Below are 17,944 nucleotides of genomic sequence, written 5' to 3'. Positions count from 1 at the left end.
TGAATTACTCGAATTCAGATCGAATAAAATGGGGTCTAATTATAATATGTAGAATTTGCTGTAAAAGTAAGAAACATCACTTTCTTTAAGCTTACCTTTTGAGATGCTAAATCCTGGAACAAAGAACAAAACTTTTTTCTTGGAAATGGAAAGTTAAAAAAAATCATAACATTAAAAGTAAAACTGATTCTAGGGTTTCCCAAGCACATACCCAGAAAGAGATAAGACTGAATTTTTGCTTTGGACACTGACAAAAGGCCAAAACATCTTTATCCTTTGCCCAAGTAAATATAATATAAATAAATAAATCTCCCTCTATTATTTTTAAAATATTAAAAAAATGAATGAAAATACCGTTAGTGAATATATATATATTAAAAAAAATGGCAATTAAAAAATGGGTACTTATATCAGGGTTGGTAAACTATACACCTAGAGCCGGCAATGGCAACAGGCTATGATGGGTCAAATTGGTGTAACTCACTGTGTCATGAATTATCTCTTGTCAAGGACAATAAATTTTCATTAACTCAAGATAGGCTATGTTTCTATGGGTTGTTTGATGGATTGACACATCAAAAGTGTAATTTTTAATTTTTTGATAATCGTTTCAGCTTGCAACCTCGTGAAGCCTTGACACTACTGACTTCATTCACTAGCTTTGGCATGATCTATAAATTTGTGGGTCATGCCAAATTTGGGTTGTGTTCAAAATTTGTGAGTAGATATGGTCCACTACCACCTCTAAGGCTACTCAATCATGTCCATAAATTCTAGTCTCAATTCAAACTACCAATAAAATTGTCAAAAAAGTCACCAAAAAGTGCAAGAAAAGAAATATCATAAAAAATGAATCGTTAAAAAAAAATCATTAAAAAAATAAATTTATTAATAACTTTCTAACAATTCCTTAGGTTTAATCAAGCCTCACTTGATCTTGAATTGAAACTAACCCAATTTAAATTCGGCTAGTTGTGAGCCAAATATTGAGTCAAAACCACATGGACTCAGATGAAACCCTTTTCTTATAATCTTCTTCCCCCAAAAAAAAAAAAAAGCTTCATTTTAAAAATTAATTATTCCTATTTTATGTCAGAATAATATATATTTTTTATGAAATTACTCGGAGAACATAGTTAGACCAGAATGAAGCTTGCAACAACCAACTTCTTAAACATCTCAACAAAAACAGATCAAAAGTATCAAAAAGCAAAAGCAAATCTTAGAATAATTACAAGCACCTTCTTCCACCCAACAAGAACAATTTGAACTGGCTTCAACCTCAAAGTTTTCATGAAATTTTAAAGTTGAGAAAAAAAAAAATAATCTAGTACAAGGACTACTAATGAAGAGATGAAAAACAGTTGGCTTGGCTCCTAATGAAACGATGAAGATTGAAGGCTTCAAATCAAACATACAATAAAACCAACACTGTATTTCTGGGATGACTTTTTAATGGCAGCTCATAGTGAATATGCTTCATCTGCATCGTTCACTTGATCCGGCTGAGGATCCTGTTCTTCTTGAATGCTCAGAGGACATAGCTCCTCGATTCGCCTCGTTACTTCCGACATTGAAGGACGGTTGTCAGGGTATTGTGCTGCACAATCAATGGCGAGCTGCAAGAGCTGAACCATCTCCTCTTCAACACTCTGGTACCTCAGGAGCTCGAGGTCGAAAACCTCCGAAGTCCACTCCTCTTTAACAATGGACTGCACCCATCTGGGGAGGTCGACACCTTCCTCGTTCAAGAGGGCATGCGTTGGGGCCTTTCCAGTGAGAAGCTCCAAGAGCAGCACACCAAAGCTATACACATCGGCCTTCTGGGATACTTTGCGAGGGTCAGTGACCTCTGAAGCCCGGTAGCCGGCTACCCGGTTGGGGGTAGAGGAAGGACCAACGAGATGCGCCAAGCCAAAATCAGAGACACGTGCGTCATAAGATTTTGTTAGAAGAATGTTTGATGATTTTATGTTTCCATGAGAGACATTAGGACCTTGGGAGTGAAGATATTCGATGCCACGAGCAGCTCCAAGCGCAATGCCAGATCGAATTTCCCAGTTCAAAGGAGTCCTACCTGCTCCTTTGTTGCCTAAATATTCAAAACAAGATGCAAAATACTTCTCAAACCAATCAAAATTAACCCTTTTGTTCATGGAGTTTGCTTTAAACAAAATTTGATGCTTATAAAACAGTCACTAATTTGAACAATCAATTAATTCATCAACGCAAAAACTTGAACTAAACAAAGTGAAAAGCACGAAATCCGAAAGGTAAAGGCAATGAATTGAGCTCACCATGTAAAAGTGCAGACAAGCTTCCCATTGGCATGAAGTCATAAACAAGAAGCTTCTCATCTCTGCTATAATAATAAGCTCGAAGTGGGACTAAATTTCGATGATCCATCACGCCAACGGTATCAATTTTCTCCTTGAATTCCGTTTCAGAAAGTGTTACATCCCTCAATCTCTTCACAGCCACCACAGTTCCCATCTCCAAAACAGCTTTATAAGCTGTTCCAAAGGTCCCTTTTCCTAGAACTTCTGCAGAAGCTCTCAACAAATCTTCTAAATCAAAAATCCTCCCTGTATTTCCGAAAAATACTAACTTTTTGGGGCCATTACTGTTACCATTCACTTCCCCTTTAGCATTCCCCACCATTGCCGCTGCTGCGGCTGCCGCCACTGAAACTGAGTACCCACCACCATTCTCCACCTGCCCAACACTTCCTTTATCTCCAGCAAGTTCTGCTTCTTGTTGCTTCAATGAAGCAATGTCAACTGACCTACTTCTCTTGCTGCTCTTTTTTCTACACAAAATCATCAAAATCATTACAATTAACAGAAACCCAAGAACAGATCCAATTACAATGCCGGCAATTGCTCCGCCGGAAAGCTTCTTCTTTTTCTCTTTCTCATTACTATCCCCGCCGGTGGGTGTACTTGGAACAACCACACTGGCGCTTTTTGAGCAATCTTCAAGTGGTTTCCCACAAAGAGAATTACCCAGAAATGAACTTGACCCGAAAGCTTGAAGCGCTTTTGGAATTGACCCATTTAGAAAATTGTTTGAAACATTAAGCTGCTGAAGATTCGGTAACTTTAACTGGCGAATTGACCCGGAAAGGCTGTTGCTTTCGAGATACAAAGTCTTCAGCCGCGTCAAATTGTTAAATCCAGAAGAGATCCCGCCGGAAAAATTGTTACTGGCGAGATTTAACCGGACAAGGCCATGCAAAGTGAACAAAAACTCGGGGATATCGCCGGAAAATTGGTTTCCTTGGAGGTACAAATTACGGAGATTAGAACAGAGAGCAAGGTCAGAAGGGAGTTGGCCGTAGAGAGAGTTGAGACGGAGGCTGAGAGCACGGAGAGCAGTCAAGTTTCCAAAAATTCCAAGTGGGATTTGGCCGGAGAGAGCTACGCCGGGGAGTCTGAGCACCGTTACACGGTTCTGTTCACAGAGAACGCCGACCCAGCTGCAGGGACTCGATTGGGAGGCATTCCAAAGGAGCGTACGGCCTCCGACGGAGGAGCGGAAGGCGAGGAGGGCTGCACGGTCGGAAGAGAGATCTGGTTTTGATAAGGGGAGGTGAAAGAAGAACAGAAGATGAAGAAGAAGAAAGGAGAGGTTATGAAGGTTCATTTTTTATGGGTTTTTTTCTGCAATGTGGCTAGTTCTTGCTTTGGCTTTTGAGAGCTTTAAAGGGAACAAGAAGAAGACATGAATGAGCTGTGAAAGAAGAAGACGGGAGTGTCTAGAGACTCAGTCTTGAAGAGAGTGAAGGGCAAAGAGTAAAGGTAGAAAGACAGGCTTGGAGAGTTTAAGAGATTGGCTGTAAGGCATAGTCCACTATAGTTTAGTTTTTGCAATAGACACCCTAGGGGGCGAATTACAGTTACTCAAAACATTAGGACTGTGGAAATTCTAAAAATAAACTTATGAACTAAATAAATTATGCACACACATACAAAAATATAAAATATATTTTTTATTAAAAAACACAAAAATTTTTGCTTGGAGTCCCAGATAGATTAACTAGAGATGAAGCTTCAACTTTGTAATTTGGCTCGTGTTTGAGAAATTGTTGATGATTTTTTTTAATAACTCTTCTTCTTATTTAGTAATTTTTCTTTTTATTTAATAATTTTTTTTTTTAATTTGATATCTTTTTTGACATTACTAATTATCATTTGAGTAAACTTGAATTTATCGTTTTGAATTTAAGTTAAACTCAAGTACTCAACAATTTGATTCATATTTGAGAACTCGTTAACAATTCTTCATTGAAAACTCTTTTTTTTTTCCAACGAGTTTTCTTTTAATTCGATGATGTTTCTTTTTTTTTATTTTTTTTTAATTTTTTCTAGTAATTAGTCGCTTTTTTTACTATTTACTATTTGAACTTGTCATTTTAGATTTGAGTTAAATTCAAACAAACCTTTATTTAAGTATAGCTCAACTTGAATCTACCCTACTTTGAGGGTAAGTTTTGTTAGTTTTTGAAACTACATGGGTTTTATTAGAGATAATTTCTACTACACTATAGTCAAAAGGAAACCGTAACTCTCAAAAAGTAACAAGCAAACTCAACTAACTTTGTTCTTTTTGAACAAAACATAATTCTACTTAAATAGATTTGCTTGTCTTTTTCTTTTTCTTTTTTGAATTTTGTTTGTATTTTTTTTATTTTGTCTCCTTTATGCTCTTAATTTTTTAAAATTTTGTCTCACAATACCAGGTATTTTCCAATTACCTTAAAAATTTTATACAATATATGATAATGTAGTGTCAAAATTAGATAAAATTTACTTTTAAAATCGATTCAAAATTAACAAATTAAAGCCAAATTTGTTTGTTTCATAAGAAGAGGGGTTATAACAATTTTCTTCTCAAGATTTGAGGAAACTACAAACCCAACAGTTTTAGATAGTAACAAACATACCCAAAAATTGATTAGTTTACCTTATAAAGACTATGATACCCTTTAGCTAATTATATATTCTTTTCTATTTAATTACTTCAATTTAATTTTAAATGTATAAAAAATAAAAACAGAAATGAATCTAAAAGTTCTTTTCAAAACAACTTTAATATATTTTATTTTATTATATTTTCCTCTTTCATTTTATTTCATTCACTTTTTAATATGTAATTAATAATTTAGAATATAGACTTTGGATAAAGGGTATTATGGTAATTTAATAAAATTTTAGAAAAATATCTTACAAAAATGGAAAAAAAACTTTTATAATATTTCTTTATAGTAAGTTATTACAATTAATTATGTATTAAAGGGCAAATTAAGCAACAAGTTGTTACAATGAATATATACGTGATTTGTAGAGAAACCGTTTTTAACATGGAAACATGGTTCAACCGTTCAAATCACTCCGGTTCACATTTTGATTGGATAAGAGTCAAAACCATTTTTTAAAAATGTGTGTCGTCAAACTAATTCTATTTTTTTGTTAAAATAATTTATATTATATATTTAATGATATTATAAAATAATTTTAATTTATTTTTAATATTTATTCAAATAGTCAACTTGTTGAGTCACCCTATTCATCTAATCAATTTCCTATTCGACTTTATAATCATTAGTTATAACACTAAATCATTTCAAATTAGAGGAACTAAGGGTGGGTTTGAGGTGTGCATAAACATAGCCTAATTTGAGTTGAACTCAAATTCACAAACTCCAACCCAAGTTGGCAATGAGTTTGTCAAAGAAGAAAGGTCACACAAAGTAGATGAAGAGTCGTTGAAGAATATGAATATGTTAGTAACTTTCCAACAACTTGCTTGAATTTAGTTGGCTTGATTCGAATTCAAGTTAGCGCTATCCTAACTTGAGTTTGTCTCGTTTAAGCTAAACATTAAACCAATTCAGTTCAAATGCAGCTCTAAAACAAACTTGAATATTTAGTTATAGGCCAAAGGACTATTTCACCCCCAAGTTTAAGTATTATCCCAAAATCATACAAATGAGGTTTGAAAAACTCAAAATCTCATCTATCCATTAAAAATCACAGTTATAGTTAGGGGCAAAATAATTATTTAACAAAAAATTTAAAATCTAAAGTTTTGTTACATTTCCCCCCCTCAGCTTGAAAATCTCATAATTTAGCTTTCACCTGAAGTTTGAAAAATCAAAAATTCCCCCCTAAGGTTTGCAAATCATGGTTGGAGTTGTCGGAGATAGTCATCTCTAGTGGCGTTGGCTCTCCATTCGAGCTCAACTCTCTCTGCCAATCACTTCACAACCATTGGCATAGGTTATTTCCTCTTATAAAGATGAAATCGTCTTCGTCGGAGTATTTTTATTTGGGATGAAGACAACCGCCGGTGGTCTCAGACGACCACGTCGTCTCTGTCTGAAACCTCCAACGATCATCTTCGTCTCTAACGAAAATAATTTTGCCTTTGTTAGAGGAAGTAACCTATGTTGGTGGCTGGGAAGTGATCGACAAGGAGAGTTGAGTTGAGAAGGAGAGCCAATGCCACTAGAGACGGTCGTCTCCGGTGACTCCGACCATGATTTGCAAACCCTAAGGGAAAATTTTGATTTTTCAAAATTCAGGTGGGGGTTGAATTATGAGATTTTCAAGTTGAGGGAGGCCAAAATAATAAAACTTTAGTTTTTTAATTATAAGACGATTTTACCTTTAACCATAACTAAGATTTTTAACGGATGAGTGGGATTTTCGGTTTTTCAAACCTCACAGGTTTGTCTTTACGATAACACTTAAACTTGGGTGGAAAATAGTCATTTGGCCTTACTTATATCATATCATATCGTTATAGGAGGATTCAAATCTTTCGAGTCATAAGAGTATTACTCTAATATGTTAATAATAAGATATAAACTCATTGAGGTGGATTTAAATCAAATCAAACCTGAACAAAGGACAACTCGATCTTCACTCAAATTTGAAATGACGAGCTGGAGTTAGCTCAAATGACAACAAATGATGCTGAAGAAGATGACAAATCTCCAAAAAAGAAGAAGAAAAGGATTGTCGAATGAGAAGAATTGCCAAAGAAGCCAAAAAAGAAGAATTATGAAAAAAGAAAAGAATAGTATAAAAAGAAGAGCTCTTATAAAGAATTATCAGCAACCTTCGAACTCAATCTATGTTGAGGCTTAAGCTTGAATTTGACTTGTTTTAAATATGACATAAATTCAAATCTGTGGTGACTCGAGTCGTATTCACCCATGCAATTTGAGGTTTAGAGTTTGATCATCAAAATTCATTCTTATTTTGGAGAAAGAATTTAGGTGTTTGATTATCATTTCTTTTAAGTTGGGATCTATTGAAAACTCACCATTAACTATTAAGTATGTTTATGTCGTTTTTCAAATTTAATGTCCCTTTGAATTTACAAAAATGAGTGTCCTTTTTCAACAGCTAAAAATTTCTAGCTCAAAATCGCACGGTTGACTTCAAAACACTCCAATCACTTTTTCATATTCACAGGCTGATCCCTCTTTGATTCAAGACTTTCGAAAGCAGAGTTGAGGGATGGCTATTAAGAAGATATTAACGTCTCCATTTGTTGGAATCACAGTTTTGGTGGCTTTAATTGCTCTAATCACAAGATTTTCCTCCGTCAAATTCAAACCCCAGCAGGTTCGGATCTTCATATTATCTCTATTCAGTTCCGCAAAAAATTTGAATTGGAACTTGAATTGATTTTGCTTCTGCTCTTAGAGATTGTTCAGTGTAGAAGAATTGGCTTTGTACAATGGAACTGATGACTCGAGACCAATTCTCTTAGGAATTCTTGGGTATTAATTTTTGTTCTCTGTTTCTGACCAATATATTTGATTTTACTTGCTAGAATTTACTTAAGTTACTGATTTTGGTGCTTGTTTGATTGTGCCTTTGAATCAGATCTGTGTTTGATGTAACGAAAGGGAAGTCTCATTATGGTGTGGGAGGAGGTTACCATCATTTTGCCGGAAGGTCAGTGGTTCGTTCACTTGAATCAGAGGTCGTTTGTTCATTTGGCCCCTACTTAGTTGATGTTTTGTTTGTAATTAAGTTGTACATAAAATTTGAGCATCTTCGAAGTTCTTGTAAGTAGCTTAAACGTTGTTGAATTCATTGTATTTGATATATTATGTCTCTAGACCTGCTCTTATAGTTATTTCCTTTCTTTGCAAACTCAGAGATGCTTCCCGTGCATTTGTATCAGGAAACTTTACAGGTACAAATGATCAATCGTTATCTTTATATTTTATATAGAGTTGTTTCCCTTTTTATGGTGAAAATAAGAAAAGAAATAGAAGGCTTGAATTAATAGATAGTAATACTTGTCGGTGCATGGAGAAGTACAGGTAAATTGTCCGAATCTTGTGTCTTTCTCTTGAGCAAAGTGCTGAAATTGAACTTTGAACTGTAAATTATAGAGCAATGCAAATAAAACATCAAGCACATAAACACTGATTTATTAATATACATATGGACCCAGTGGTATATATGCACACTGATTGTCAATAAGCATCAACCCTAAATGTTAATTTATTACTTGAATTAGAGAAGAGGCATGTAGTTTTTCTTCATCAACATACTCATCTTCTCTAATTCATATTTTTTAGAGGTTTAGGACGTACTGTAATGTCTTATTTAGGTACCTTACCTGTTCTCTGGTTTTACTTCTAAGAACTGCTAATGAAGTCTAAAGATATTACTATGATCAAATGAAGTGGTTTACCGCTGTTTATCTTTATCCTTCACTTTCACAATTAATTTCTATTTATTTTTCTCTTTTGTTTTGTTTTTGATGCAGGAGATGGTCTCACTGATTCACTGAATGGGCTATCCAGCACAGAGGTAAAACTTTTGAATGCTCTGTCTTGCTGTAATGCTGTAGTACCACACTGTTATCTAGGCATATAAGAGAACTAGCAATTACTGCTATTGCCAAGGCAGTGTTATAGGATGTTTGAACTGGAAACATTCCAGTCCTTTGAGGTCTTCTTTGATTTTAATTGATCTTGTACTTACAAATTAAGTAGCTGATCAAACACTGAAAAATTAGGAATGGAGATAATATTCAGTAGTTAGATGATTTTGGACTTCATTTGGCATTTTTATGTTATTATATGATTCTTTGGCAAATTTCTGTTATTTTGAGTTTTTTTCCTTCTAAACTGCTGGTCCAGTTTTATTTTTCTATTATCCAGAAAAGAAAAAAAAACTTTGCCCCTGGATTTGCTTATTTTCAGTTAAAATATTGCATTTCATTTTTGTATTCACTTATTTTATATCGTAGGTAAAGAGCATTGTTGATTGGCGAGACTTTTACTTCAGAAGCTACACGTGAGTCTTACATTATTCATCATCTTTTTTTCTTTTGCTCCTTCATTAGAATTTTAATTTAGCATTCATCCTTACTGTCAACTGCAACTTCCCTTGTTTAAATGTCATTGATACATGAGTCTAGATCTGATGTCAATGTTCAGGAAGGAAATTTTAGTGTTCGACTCTTCGAGATCCTTACATTGTCTGAAATCAATAAGAGATTTTCTGAAACAAGTTAGCAGTCTTTTTATACTGCATCGGGAAATGATACTTGCTGTCTAATTTGCAATATAGAAGTTTAGAATTTTCAGAATTGTAGTGTATTTTACCCAAAAACTAAAGTTATTGAGTAAGGATTCAACTTTAATATTTTTAAGTCTAAAAGACCTTTGCACATGCACCAAAACAGATAAGATACTTCTGAGTCAAGTCCTGAAATTAGAACATAGAATTAAAGGGTCAAACCAACCCCATATATAAGTTATAAGCAATGAATGCTATGTGTACAATTTTATACACAAACAACGATGTGTCACAATGTGATTGGATAGTTGAAAATTAAAGATAAACCAACACCCAATCAATTTTTTGACTTAAAATTTTGACTCCTTTCATCTAATTTTATCTAATTGTTGAAGTAGTTAGTTGGCATAAATAGCTACTTTTTAATTTCCCTCTCGTGACAGTTGAATTGGATTAGACAGATGATTATTAAATGATGCCTGAATTTCAAGTTATTGTCATCAAAATCATTTGATATACATGAATTAGAATACTTATCTTTGCTGTTTTGGTATCGGCTATAAGCGAACAATTTAAAAAAAGAAACAAAATTTAGATCGTTAATGAACAATTACAGTCTTTGGTATTTAATCCTTACTCCTGTTGTCAGATTTACTGGTAAGCTGGTAGGTCGTTACTATGATAGTCAAGGAAATCCCACAAAATATCTGAAAGGAGCTGAAGCTAAAGCTAAGAGAGGGGCTCAACTTTTGGAGAAACAGAAGGCTGAAGAAGCCAAACAACCAGGTTGTAATTCCAGGTGGAGTCAGGCCGAGGGTGGAGAGGTATAATTTAAAGGGACTTGGAGCATCATTAAGTTGCAGTTTTCACAATTTGGTGTTTGTAGAAAGTTCTGTGTACTCTTTTGTGCCATCTCAGCATGATCTTTTGTGAAGTTATTCCTGATCATTTAAAATGGAATTATAACGCTAACTGAACAAAATTGTCTGACTGATTTTACCAGGTTTGGTGTGAAAGTGGTGTCCCGAGGTTAGTTCAAAGACCTCTAGAAATTGCTTTGACCGGAAAGATGAGTAAGCGATGCGCTTGTTTCGAAGTAGATCAGTTGGATCAGCCGGGGCTGGAAGTCTACGAAGGATGTGATTATCATGCCAAGACATGCCGGGTTTAAATAGAGACAGAGGTAGGGTTCTTGTACTGTAGATTTTAACTTTCCCAGATGATTATATGCTTATTTTAGACAATTGGGAAAGAGGACTTTTCCATTCGGAAGTATAGATGATGTCTTCTTTTCTTCTTTTATTGTGTGATATTGAACACTTTTAATTTCTATTTTCAATTATATATATACTAGAGAGACGGAAGGATCAAGATAAGAATAGATCGAGACATTTCCAAATGTTAATTGTTATCTTATTCCTGACAAGTAATGAATTAGGGAGTTAATTTTTTAGTTGGAAATTTAATTGATAAAATTCTAACACTTTCCCTGGCATCATGCTAAGTCAGAAAGGACGTTTTTAGAGAAATCAAGCCACTACTCTTACAATCCCTGTTCAAAATCAGGTCTTGAGGACACCGATTTTATAATAGTTGTTCACATTTTGTTAGAGTAATCTCCCGAATATGTTGACAATATAATTGGAAACGTAGACTTTCGAGTAACAGGTCAAACAAACCTAATTCTCTCTGAATTTTATTTAATTCTCACTGACAAGTCCAAATTGCAGGCAAAGTTGGAGACTATAAAAAGCAAAGAATTAGTTACTTTCCTAGCGAATTTGGATTTATTGGTCTCATGTTTTAGAATAACAAGTCTAATGACAGAATCTGGAGCCTAGAAAGGAAGCATTTTACAGAAACTTCTGGTTGAAGCAGTTGGAACTTCCCGATATTTGAGTCCATTATATTTATTCACCTCTTTGTTCACATTTGACTTGTGTATATAATTTATGTATATAAATGATACATAAGAACAATCTTTTGACTTGTTAAACGTACATATAAATAACAATGTTCTCAATTTGGAATGGGGTTTAACCGGATCAAGGAGTTAGTTTGGGTTTCATAAGATGCACCATCTTATCACGGAGAGACACAGACAATCTTAAACTGAAACAAAACATTTAAGACATTTTCGACCTGGTCCAAAACAGTGGTCTCTCGAAATCTATTCTTTTCACCAAACTCTTTCACGGCTGCTTTCTCATGTCTTTTACTTGGAAAAAAACAAAGATAAAAAAAGACAGGGATGGAGGGAGAGTAAGTTGTGAAGATGGAGCTGATGAAGAAAGAGCATAGGATTTGGGGCAATCAAAACCCAATTCCAATTCATAGCCAAGTGAAAAAGATCAAACAGGAGGAGAAGTATTCTTCTTCAGATTCACCTGGAGGAGGACAACAGCAACCTGAGATGAGAGCTGTTCTCAGATTCTGAGAGATCACCTCCATCTCCAACTCCAAGCAGCTTTCAAGGTCCCCTCTTGGATTGCCTTCCACACCCATCTCTGTTGCCCACTTCTACTCCTAGTCCTTTCTTTCAACAAATCAAAATAGAATTTGGTATCTTCCAGATTGTAAAGTTTTATCTGTACTACGCTAGATTACCATAAAGAAGCACCGTAGTTTTGAATATGTAATCGAGAACTTAAAAAGATATGTAATTTAGTAATATTTTATTTTTAATTTAAAATTAAAAATATGTGATCATAGTAGCATTTAAAATTCGATATATATAATTTTATTATTAAAAAAGCAACATAATTTTTGAAAAGATCATGTCTGATTATCATCAATATTCCAAATTAGTTGTGTATGTAACTAGTGTAATATTTTTAAAAAAATTTTCGAATGAGTAATTATAAATATTAAAATGACAAGTATAGACACATATAAATAAATTAATATATTATTATTTAATTAAGTGATTTAATTATTTATTTATTTTTAATTAAAAATCACACAATTATATCATTACACCTTAGTTTATTGTTACTAACTACTACTAACCCTTTGTATGTTAAATATTATTGATATCAAATTATGTCATATGTGATATTCTTACTAGAGATTTGTTTGATTCGAATTTAGAATAACAAACATAAGTTAAACTCAAACTGGTTCGAATAATGAATATTGATATTAGAGAAGACAACAAATCATTAGAGAAAAAGTTAGAAAAAAAAACACTAACGAAGAATCGTCGACAAACCCTTAAACTTAAATTGAATTATCAAACTAGAACTTTAACTCGAGTTTTACTTATTTGAGCCGGAGTTACCTTGACTAGAATCTCACCCTAAACTCTGGGACATTCAACTACATATTTTTATATTTCTTGAACACATGCTGTGAAAGAGAAATCCAAAGTTCTATTTTGCTTTACATATATATCCAAATTTTTAATTTGTTTCACGTTAACAATATCTGGCCTTCACAGGAATACCTTGTCTCACCACTGTAGAGTCTAAATGTGCTAAATGCGTAGAAATTCATCCATTAATCATGTGAAAAAGTTACGTAGAAGAAATTCTGAAAATGGACATGTCAACGTAAAGAAAGAATATGATGAGGTCGGATCCTCTTCTTCTTCTTTGAAAATGGTATTCACTAGAGTGAGTTAAGTTTATTTTCAAACTGATCATTATAAATTCGAACTAATCTCAAATTAATCATTATTTAAACTCAATTCGAATCACCCCTAGATTCAATGAGAAACGAAAGTTCAACAGGATCTTCTCTGTAAAAAATCAGATTACAAGCTTCTCTGGACAAGTAGAATACTTCAATGGCAATCTAGTATTTTTAGCTTCTTCATCCGTATAACAAATATTCACCTATACAAGAAAATATCAATACCCATCCATATTTTCTCAATTCCCAGCACAATTTAGTGGCAATGTGAGCACAAATCATAGAAAATAAGCTCATTAAACTACCAAAAAAATAATTTCACCTTCTTTTTCTACTTCAACATCAAATTTATATTATATCAAATATAAATTTTACATATTTTCTTTTCTCTTGATATAAAATGAACCCAAATATACCTTTAAAATTAAAGAATTTGTTTTGTTAAAAACTAATTTTAAAAAAATATATACACGAAATACTTTGATATAAATATACATTGTCAGTTCAATACTAAAATTTTTCAAATTTATGAAAAATATTTTTATAATTTGAGTTAAATTTTTGTTTTTTTATGGAATACTTATATATTTGAAGAGAAAAATATTAAAAATTACAAAATGAATATATTAAAATTATAAAAAACAAAAGAAAATAATGAGAAATTAATATTAACGATAACCTGTCGATCAGTATTCCTATATAATTCAACTTGTTTTTGACTTGATACAACCCACCCGCTTGCCAAGTCTACATATTAGTATAGTTTCCATCTTTAATGAAAGCCATCAAATGAAGTGGAATGGAGTTCTTTGTGATGACTATAGAAATTTATGGCATGATGACAACTAGAAAGTTGAATCTAAAGTTTAAAAAATCGAACCACTAGTTCAATTGAGAACCATGAGCTAGTTTAATTGAAAGCTTTTAAAACTCTATAAGGGTTTTAAATTAAGGTAAACCACTATCAAACTAACATAAACCCACCTATTCACAATTCAATCAATAATTTATTTTGATCAAACTTTTATATTGATGTCAACATAAAATTTAACAAGTTTATTAAAAATGTTCAAAATTTAAATTGAAGTTGTCCCAACTATTTCATATTGTATGTAACACTACCATGGTTTGATTACTGGTCAATTGATCTAACTATCTATTGACCTATAAGGATTCCTTCCCTGGATTAACATTTGATAGAGGTATGAAAACCTTAGTTGATTCAAAGAGATTGGTACATAAATCCGTTGGGTTTAAAGTGTCAGTTTTTAGAATATATCGCTCCACTAAGATTTCTTCAAAACCTAAAGGGTAAAAATGATTTTAAACACTTTCCCAAAAAATTTTTGGGAACCCAAGGGGTGAACTGATTTTAACCCTAAACTCGTCGTCTGGTTCAGTCTTCATAGCAGCAAAAACTTGAAAAGCCTTCACTTTTGACCTCTGGCGCACACAGCTCTCATCGACCATCCAGACGTTTTGGATTCTTCTTAGAAGATTCGAGTTCCCTATATTTTTCTCTCGCGATTTCTTTTCGTTTCAAATTTCTCGGTATGTTCACTTCGATTGGATTAAACTCTTCTTTCGCTGCTTATCAAAATTTCGATTCCTTTCTTCTTCGTTCATTATTAACTATTTTCGGCTTTTTCAATTCGCTGTTAGACTTATTTTTAGATTAGTTTCTATTTTTTTGGGGGGTTTCCGATGATAATGCATACGAATATAACGTTTTCTTTTGGTCGAGTTGTTGATTTTTTTACTTTTGTTGATGTGCAGGTGATATTTGAACTTTAGATTCTGCGTCGAAGATGGAAGACTGGGGTAAGCATTGTTTTTTTTTTTTTTTTTCTTTTAGCAGTTTTGTTTGATGAAATTCGGGTGACTTTTTAGACTGAGCTGGAATTTGAGATTGAGTCTCAAGTTGGTCTTCAATTTTTTCTTTCAACTGAGTTCTAGTAAAATTGGGTATGTGGGTGGTGGTAAAACATATTAATGTTGTGAGACTTTCTGCTTGTAGGGAGCAGCATGTGGGACAAGAATTTGATCTTGTAGGCTAAATTGACTTAACAATTTATAGCCTCCTTATTCGTCATTAGACTTTAATCGCATGTATACTTGCGTGAATTGGCCTCAGCTGACGGGTAACCCTACACCGACCGTGGTGTTTGGAAAACCTGAATATATATTCTCTTTCTTAGGTTGAAATCATGGTGCAGGCTAGAATAAGTAATGAAGCTTGTACAAAATTCTGGTGTTGGAAAATAGGGTAAATCCAATTCTGGTTGATTGGGATGTTCTCCTCTGAAATTAAGACAACTGCTTATATTTATTTATTGGTGGTTTTTCTTGTGGTGGGGGGGGGCGTGTATGCAACAAAATATCATCATTAAGTATTTTTTTGGACTCTGCTTCTTAGAATTTCCCTTTTTGTGTTCTTGTTTTATATTTTATGCAAAAGATTATACATTTTTGTTTATGTTTACAACCGTGGCAGAGGATGATGTAATTCCATCTATTCCTAAAAAGGAGCTCCCTAAAAATGCGTGGGATGAAGAGGATGTAGAAGAGAGCGATGTAAAAGATTCATGGGAGGATGAAGATGAACCTGCTCCTGTATGACACCCCAATTTCATTTTTTATTATTAACTTTTGGTTATGTTACTTGTGGATGATGAGTAAGAAATTACATTAAGCATAAGCAATCTATAATTAGGTGATTGGGTAGTGAATAATTTTGTCATATATCAGGGGTCTAAGAACTTGCTGTCTTGAATATAAGCATAGGATCAGGAGACTGATCCACATTTCTCTATATGAGTCTTTGTAATTCGTTTTGATCTAAATATTAGCTCATTAAGGACATTTCTTTATCAAGCGCAAAGATTAATGACCCTAATCTTTACTGGGGTGTGCATTTGTAGTATGATGATGTTCTATACATAGAATTTTTATTTGTCTTTTTAGTGAGTGAAAGTTGTATGCTATTGATTGATTATTTCACTGATTTAACAGGCACCTGCACCAGCTCCTGCTGAAAAGGTCTCCAAAAAAGCTGACGAAAAACCTAGTGAGAAAAATAAAAAAGTAGCTGAAGTAGCAGAGGAAGTGCCATTGGATCCTGCAGCGGAGAAGCTTCGCCAACAAAGGTATACCAACAATTCCCTTATTTTTTTACCAGGGGTAATATCTGATAACATAATGGCTTCTCTACAGTCAGAATGACCAAACGTCATGCCTTGGCTTGTGCTTCTTTTTATCTCATAGTATTTCTTCAATTGCAGAAATGTGGAAATATCTTAAATTTATGTAATTGTGGTATTTTCTTGGCTTTTTATGTTTTCAAGTGTGAATGGATGAATTAACCTGGGTTTATATGTTGAATTGCTTATATATTTCTTCCTACCACAGACTTGTAGAAGAAGCTGATTATCAGTCTACCACAGAACTGTTTGCAAAAAGAGGCGATGAGAAGACCCTTGATAATTTTATTCCTAAATCAGAAAGTGACTTCTCGGAGTATGCTGAGCTTATTTCACATAAACTGCGCCCCTATGAGGTATTGTTATTTGTCACTGCCAATTGGTTAACCTTGTAGCTTTTTGAAATGTTAATTGCAGTTTTAGTTTAACACTGGCATGTTTTTCATTACAGAAGAGCTTCCATTACATAGGATTACTGAAGGCAGTAATGAGGCTGTCAATGACAACTCTAAAAGCCGCTGATGCAAAAGAGATCGCCTCTTCAGTCTCAGCAATTGCGAATGAGAAGCTCAAAGCTGAGAAAGAAGCCAATGCTGGCAAAAGGAAAACAGGTAGGAATAGTTTTGTATGCTTAGATCAGCTTTACTTGAACTAACCCACAGAATAATTTTCAAAGTTCATCAAACCAGTTTAGCATTGATAATGGAGTACGAATGTTTTGACGTAGTTTGAGGCTTGTGGTAAGTTGCATAACCTAGTCTCTTGTTCTTCTCCAGGTGCAAAGAAGAAACCGCATCTGGTTGATAGACCGGGTGATGACCTTGTTATCGATGCTTACGACGCTGCCGATGATTATGATTTCATGTGAGCATAGAGAATACCCACCCTCATTGTCAGTGATTTTGTGTCTTAAATTTAATTTAATTTTATTATAATTTTAAGCGTGTCAGATTTAGGAACTCTGTTGAGTGTCCAACAGTTCAGATTCTTGGAATAAGACTTATAGTGTTTTCGAGTTAAACAAGAGTTGAGTTGAGGCATTTGAGTTACTATTTCCAGAGTGGCTATTTTTCTTTCCGGTTTTCTCCGATCCAATGATGTGATGTTAATTTTAGTCCTTTAAAATCCTTAATTTCTCATCACATAACACTTTCTCAATATAACTAGTTTGATGCATTTTATAAATGTCATTTTCTTGCAAGCAGCTTGAATTTAGGGGTGTAATCCAATCGAACTTTGCTGAATAGTTTTTGGTTTGAGATTGAATCAATTATATTAAAGCAAAATTCAAGCTCTCTGAGTTGGGAAACTCTTGGCTTGAGTTGGAGCTTGCTAAGCTTAAAAGCTTTCGATTCGAGCTTAAGTTTGAGACAAACACAGATGACTTGAGTTCTAAAAATTAATTTAAACCCATAACTTTTAAAAAATTACTTTAAACCTTATAACATTTAAAAAATATGTATAATTAATTTTAAAACTTATAAGTATATCAATCAATTACTTTTGATAAAGTGAAAGACCTAAAATTTTTAAGAATATATCAATTGTTTATTC

At 33.5% G+C, this 17,944-nt stretch overlaps 3 protein-coding genes across 4 annotated transcripts; 2 read left to right on the top strand and 1 right to left on the bottom strand.

Annotated features, from left to right (window-relative positions):
- Positions 1–1,200: 1,200 nt before the first annotated feature.
- Positions 1,201–3,818, bottom strand: LOC123204481 (probable inactive receptor kinase At1g48480). The gene is made up of 2 exons (XM_044621153.1): positions 2,298–3,818; positions 1,201–2,092 (listed from the first exon to the last, which is right to left on the bottom strand). The coding sequence occupies exons 1-2, from the start codon at positions 3,643–3,645 to the stop codon at positions 1,464–1,466; spliced, it is 1,977 nt and encodes a 658-aa protein (XP_044477088.1). The 5' UTR covers positions 3,646–3,818; the 3' UTR covers positions 1,201–1,463.
- A 3,551-nt stretch (positions 3,819–7,369) lies between these two features.
- LOC123204482 (membrane-associated progesterone-binding protein 4) lies at positions 7,370–11,602 on the top strand. Of its 2 annotated transcripts, XM_044621155.1 has the most exons (9): positions 7,370–7,637; positions 7,719–7,795; positions 7,902–7,973; positions 8,180–8,217; positions 8,800–8,843; positions 9,286–9,332; positions 10,207–10,381; positions 10,561–10,740; positions 11,288–11,602. In XM_044621155.1, exons 1-8 carry the CDS (start codon positions 7,530–7,532, stop codon positions 10,726–10,728), a joined length of 729 nt encoding a protein of 242 aa, XP_044477090.1. In that variant the 5' UTR covers positions 7,370–7,529; the 3' UTR covers positions 10,729–10,740; positions 11,288–11,602. The 2 variants fall into 2 exon arrangements, with proteins under 2 accessions (XP_044477090.1, XP_044477089.1); XM_044621154.1 differs by lacking the exon at positions 11,288–11,602 and having other exon boundaries at positions 10,561–10,956.
- A 2,975-nt stretch (positions 11,603–14,577) lies between these two features.
- On the top strand, positions 14,578–17,566 carry LOC123204483 (eukaryotic translation initiation factor 3 subunit J-A-like). The gene is made up of 7 exons (XM_044621156.1): positions 14,578–14,741; positions 14,967–15,011; positions 15,685–15,803; positions 16,203–16,336; positions 16,599–16,746; positions 16,842–17,001; positions 17,167–17,566. The coding sequence occupies exons 2-7, from the start codon at positions 14,999–15,001 to the stop codon at positions 17,256–17,258; spliced, it is 666 nt and encodes a 221-aa protein (XP_044477091.1). The 5' UTR covers positions 14,578–14,741; positions 14,967–14,998; the 3' UTR covers positions 17,259–17,566.
- The last annotated feature ends 378 nt before the right edge of the window (positions 17,567–17,944 follow it).

This window comes from Mangifera indica, chromosome 20 (assembly GCF_011075055.1).
Source record: "Mangifera indica cultivar Alphonso chromosome 20, CATAS_Mindica_2.1, whole genome shotgun sequence".
NCBI lineage: Eukaryota > Viridiplantae > Streptophyta > Magnoliopsida > Sapindales > Anacardiaceae > Mangifera > Mangifera indica.
The sequence above is the reverse complement of the archived record's forward strand: the minus strand, read 5'-3'. Positions and strand labels throughout refer to the sequence as shown.

Excerpts from the sequence above, each read along its gene's own strand:
- LOC123204481 (XM_044621153.1), bottom strand. The coding sequence starts at position 3,645 with ATGAACCTTCATAACCTCTCCTTTCTTCTTCTTCATCTTCTGTTCTTC. Across the intron at positions 2,093-2,297 it reads CTTGTCTGCACTTTTACATG|GCAACAAAGGAGCAGGTAGG; the intron begins GTGAGCTCAATT and ends TTGAATATTTAG.
- LOC123204482 (XM_044621155.1), top strand. The coding sequence starts at position 7,530 with ATGGCTATTAAGAAGATATTAACGTCTCCATTTGTTGGAATCACAGTT. Across the intron at positions 7,974-8,179 it reads TACCATCATTTTGCCGGAAG|AGATGCTTCCCGTGCATTTG; the intron begins GTCAGTGGTTCG and ends TTGCAAACTCAG. Across the intron at positions 10,382-10,560 it reads GTCAGGCCGAGGGTGGAGAG|GTTTGGTGTGAAAGTGGTGT; the intron begins GTATAATTTAAA and ends TGATTTTACCAG.
- LOC123204483 (XM_044621156.1), top strand. Across the intron at positions 16,337-16,598 it reads GAGAAGCTTCGCCAACAAAG|ACTTGTAGAAGAAGCTGATT; the intron begins GTATACCAACAA and ends TTCCTACCACAG. Across the intron at positions 17,002-17,166 it reads TGCTGGCAAAAGGAAAACAG|GTGCAAAGAAGAAACCGCAT; the intron begins GTAGGAATAGTT and ends GTTCTTCTCCAG.